The sequence below is a fragment of the Cystoisospora suis genome, assembly GCF_002600585.1.
Source record: "Cystoisospora suis strain Wien I chromosome Unknown contig_1381, whole genome shotgun sequence".
NCBI classification, from domain to species: domain Eukaryota; phylum Apicomplexa; class Conoidasida; order Eucoccidiorida; family Sarcocystidae; genus Cystoisospora; species Cystoisospora suis.
In genome coordinates this window covers 1-3,805 of record NW_027154181.1, presented here as the reverse complement: position 1 = coordinate 3,805, position 3,805 = coordinate 1, and the positions used below count along the sequence as shown (strand labels likewise).

At 54.6% G+C, this 3,805-nt stretch overlaps 1 protein-coding gene across 1 annotated transcript in view; it reads left to right on the top strand.

Annotated features, from left to right (window-relative positions):
• CSUI_003177 (ap2 domain transcription factor ap2xii-8) overlaps positions 1-3,777 on the top strand; it is a 9,294-nt gene extending 5,517 nt beyond the window's left edge. The window contains exons 4-5 of the mRNA XM_068063375.1: positions 63-1,882; positions 2,606-3,777. Coding sequence (XP_067924644.1) covers positions 63-1,882 — 1,820 coding nt within the window. The 3' untranslated portion in view covers positions 2,606-3,777. The remainder of the gene's footprint in view (positions 1-62; positions 1,883-2,605) is intronic.
• The last annotated feature ends 28 nt before the right edge of the window (positions 3,778-3,805 follow it).

Below are 3,805 nucleotides of genomic sequence, written 5' to 3'. Positions count from 1 at the left end.
TGCCGCAAGCAGCGATCAGGGCGCTGCTCCTTGGGTTGTGGAATCGTCCACGTTACTCTCAGCCGCGGCGGGGTTAGCTGAGGTCACGTTCCTGTCTTCTCCCGTGCCTTCGCCTCCGGGTTCTCCACCAAGTATGTGCCGCTCTGGTTTTGCGGAAGCCTCTCCGGGTTCCGGTGCAGGCAGAGTCCGACCCTTCAAGCGGCGGTGCCTGGATGTGTCTCCTCTATTCTTGTGTTCGGGCTCTCCACCGACGGGTGGCACAGGTGACACATCATCTTCATCCGCAAGCTCCACACACGCGGAACATGGCAATTCTTTGTGCCCAAGAACGTCCAGCCTCGACACTCGTAATGGGGCGGCGTCTACAGGGTCCAGTCTAACGTTTTTACTTTCTTCGCCTCCTTCCTCTGAATATAGCAGGGGACCTTTTGCCGGCTTCGCGTCGCCTCTACCGTCTGGCTCGAAAAGTGGCGCGTCAGCTGCAGTGACCTTCCCTGCACTCCCTCCTCCATTGGCATCCTTTCGGAGTCCCGATATCGCTGTACAGCAGTTGAGCCGTCGTAGCCAAGAGGCAAGCCGAAGTGAGAGTCGCGAGAGCAGCTGTGGTAATGAAAAGACTTCGAAGAAAGCTGGCGCAGGCGTCAAAGGAGAGCGCTCCGAAACGCCTGTTGGTGACAAGAAGGAAAAGGAGGATGGACAGGTCTCATGCAAAGGGCAGGAGACCGGTTCAGGGGCTACCAGCGCGCTGGCGTCTCTCTCTTCTCCCGTTTCTGAGATGTTCTCTTCTCCCTCTTTGCCCGCAAGCGGCAAGCCGCAAGAGCGGGGAGCCGTACGCTTGAAAAACCAATATGACATAGGTGGGTCACTCTCGGCGAGTTCTTCATCCGTGAGTGCATCCCCGAGTTTAGCTCCAAGTTCTATATCACCCTTCTTCGCGTTTTCACCTTTCTCTGTTCTTCCGCGGCCCTCACCGCCATGCGGACCTTCGTCTTTTCCCGGAGTCGGTGGCCCGGCGTCTCCTAAGTCCGGAAGTGCATGTAACAACCGTCGTCTGGTGCTGCTTCCTGGTGAGCGGTCCAGCTTTTCTGCGTCTCCACTCGACGACCAGAGTACCCCTCAGCTCTTTACCAACAGCAACCCTCCCGTGTTTTCTGAGGCTCTCTCAACGTCACCCGGCTTGTTTGCTCTTTCTTCCCCTTCTGTGGCCTCGTCTGGACTCCTGGAACCGCCGCATGCGAGCCCGTCGAGAGGTCCGTCTCCTGTCGGTCAGTCAAATGAGTGTGCGAGTGGCGCGTCACTCGTTCCACAACCAGGCGATACTGCGCTCAACTCAGTATCGGACTCCTGTCTGAAGCCAGGGTTAGATTTGCACGACACAACGGACAGCGGGAGTGGCGACGCTCTTGGAGATGAAGACGGGAAGCCGGAAGGTGCGCCAGTTAGTGGGCCTTCGCCCTTGCTTTTATCTGCGGGTGTAGGTCAGCTGCCTCCGGATGATGGTTGTGCCACAGCACAGCTAGGACCAAGTGTGATAGGGGGCGGACACGAGCAGGACACTCCTCCCCAGGCTGCCGTGACGTCCTCAGTGCAACCGGAGCCGGGAGGAGGGGGCGGGAGCAGTCCCTCTGCGAGTTCGGAGAAACCTAGTGGCTTTCTTGGTTTAGACGGAAGTAGTCGAGTCCAGAGTGTGCTCGCGTCTTTAGTTGCTGAAGGTGGACTTCTTGGGGCGAGCATCTCTGGCAAAATAGGAGATAAAACCAGTTCAACTGGTGGGGAACCGCAGCAGCAGAAGCAGGAAGATAGACTTTTTGCTGGTAAGACAACATCGGGCTCTCCGGCTGTCCAAACAGTTGCGACTGCGGCGGCACGAGCCTCCGCTTGAGAAGAAAGTGGGGTGGGTGCGGCTGTGCCTAAGAAAAAACAGTTCGTGTTTCCAAGAAGCAGGAACCTCTCTGGAGGACGGCCTTGCTTATCTTGGGGAAGGTTCGATAGTGTACTGCTGTCTTCTTGACAAAGCAGTCCTCCTCGTTTTAGGAGGAAGAACTGGTTGAGGACTTCTCATGTGATAAAACTTTTCTATTCACTTTTCTTTTCTCCGAAAGGAAAAGGAAGGCGCTTGTATAGACTCAGCTGAAGGTGTGGAGACTACGAGGCAGGGGGTGTGACGACTCCGGCGTCGTGATCAACTGCAGCAAAAGATTCAGTAGAGGGGTGCGGTGAAAACGAGGGCTGGTCGCGGCGCTCGATTTTGGTCGACCGAAGCGAAGGAGGAGATCGCTCGGCGCCGCGGGTTTGCGTAGATTTCTCCGTTTCGTATCATCCGTGAAACTTCGGAGTTTCTTTCTAGGGGTGAGGCCCACGACTTCCGTGTGGCACAGAATCGTTTGTCTCTGTCTTCTGAGAAGAAGGAGTGGTTTGCGAGGACACCAAGAGGGAGCGGCAAGGGGGTGATCGTGTTTCCCGTTGTCGGTCGTCCTTGTGATGCTGGGGTGCAGTTTGTGGACGATGTATGATGCGAACTTTAGGTTTTCTGTCTCGGGCATGCACTGGTGAATAAAAACCCAAGGACGTGCATCTCCTTTGCTTTTCTTGAATGTTTTGGCAGGCAACGGGAAACTGCATACATGGAGCTAATGTCATGCTCTGGGATCTCTGTCAATCAATCCATCAACACCCCAATCCTGTCTGCCGGAGACGTTGTGCAGGGAAACAGGCCGCACAAATAGTGAGGGGATTTGAAGGGGGAGGGATGCACTTTGAAGAAGCTTTTCTGTCGTTTTCCACCATGAAACCAGGAAAACATTGGACAAGGGAGCCGTCGACCGAGGTGATCTGACTGTTAATATCTGTCGTCCGTTCGGAAGGGTTAGCCTGTGTGGAAGTGTGATGAGCAAGAGATAGCCAGTGTGATAGGGCTGTGCACGGTTTCTAGACTTCACCACTTTCGCAGTCGGTGGGACGTGCTCCGTCGATAAAGAGAGGCAGATTTTCTCAACTTTTTCCCTTCTATCAGTTCCATCCACACAGCCACCCTGTATCATCCATACATGCAGGATTCTTTTCTTCCGAAGCTGGCACATATTGTGGTTCTCTGCTTGGCTGTCCTCCTTCGATTGTGAGCGTCTAGAAGGGTACAGTGCCGGATGTCCTCATTATCCGGGAAAGCAAGAGGAGCATCTCTTCTTCAGTGAGTCTCCTCTCCTTTCATTAGGTAAGAGGCTTCTTTTAGAAGAGTTGAGAGCGCTTCTTTTTTCGCGAAGCGGCTGCGGGCAGAGCTGTGTTGTGAGTAGGGTGGTGACACGCTCACAGGATTTGGCGTGTGATCGACTCTCTTGCTTTCTGTGCGCAAGTATGTACCTGTATTCTTGTACAGATCACTATGCAGCAGACATATTGATGCACTTCAGCCCTGTGCAGTTGGTTGCATTTCACAACCAGAGAGCAGAAGAGGACACTCTATCGCAGCGATCGGGGAGGGGCTGTGCCTGTGACGGGTGGAGACTATTACACAGGTGTGAAAAAGAAATCGGCTGCATGTGAAGTCACCTGCCACTTTTGCGGGAGCGTCGAAGGGTGGGATGGGACGCGGGCTGTTAGTGACAAAGCAACAACTATCTTTATTGACAGCTATCCCCCAGATCGCTACGCTGCTTCCACGATTATTGCGTCGAGTCATCTCGGCCGCATTGCCCAAGTGGAGTAGTAGTGGTGGTGGGGGTGGCAGACCCGCGTGACCGACTGACTGCTCATGCGATATGGTGGCGTGGAGTAGAGGGGGACGCGGGCTGTTAGTGAAAGCAACAAC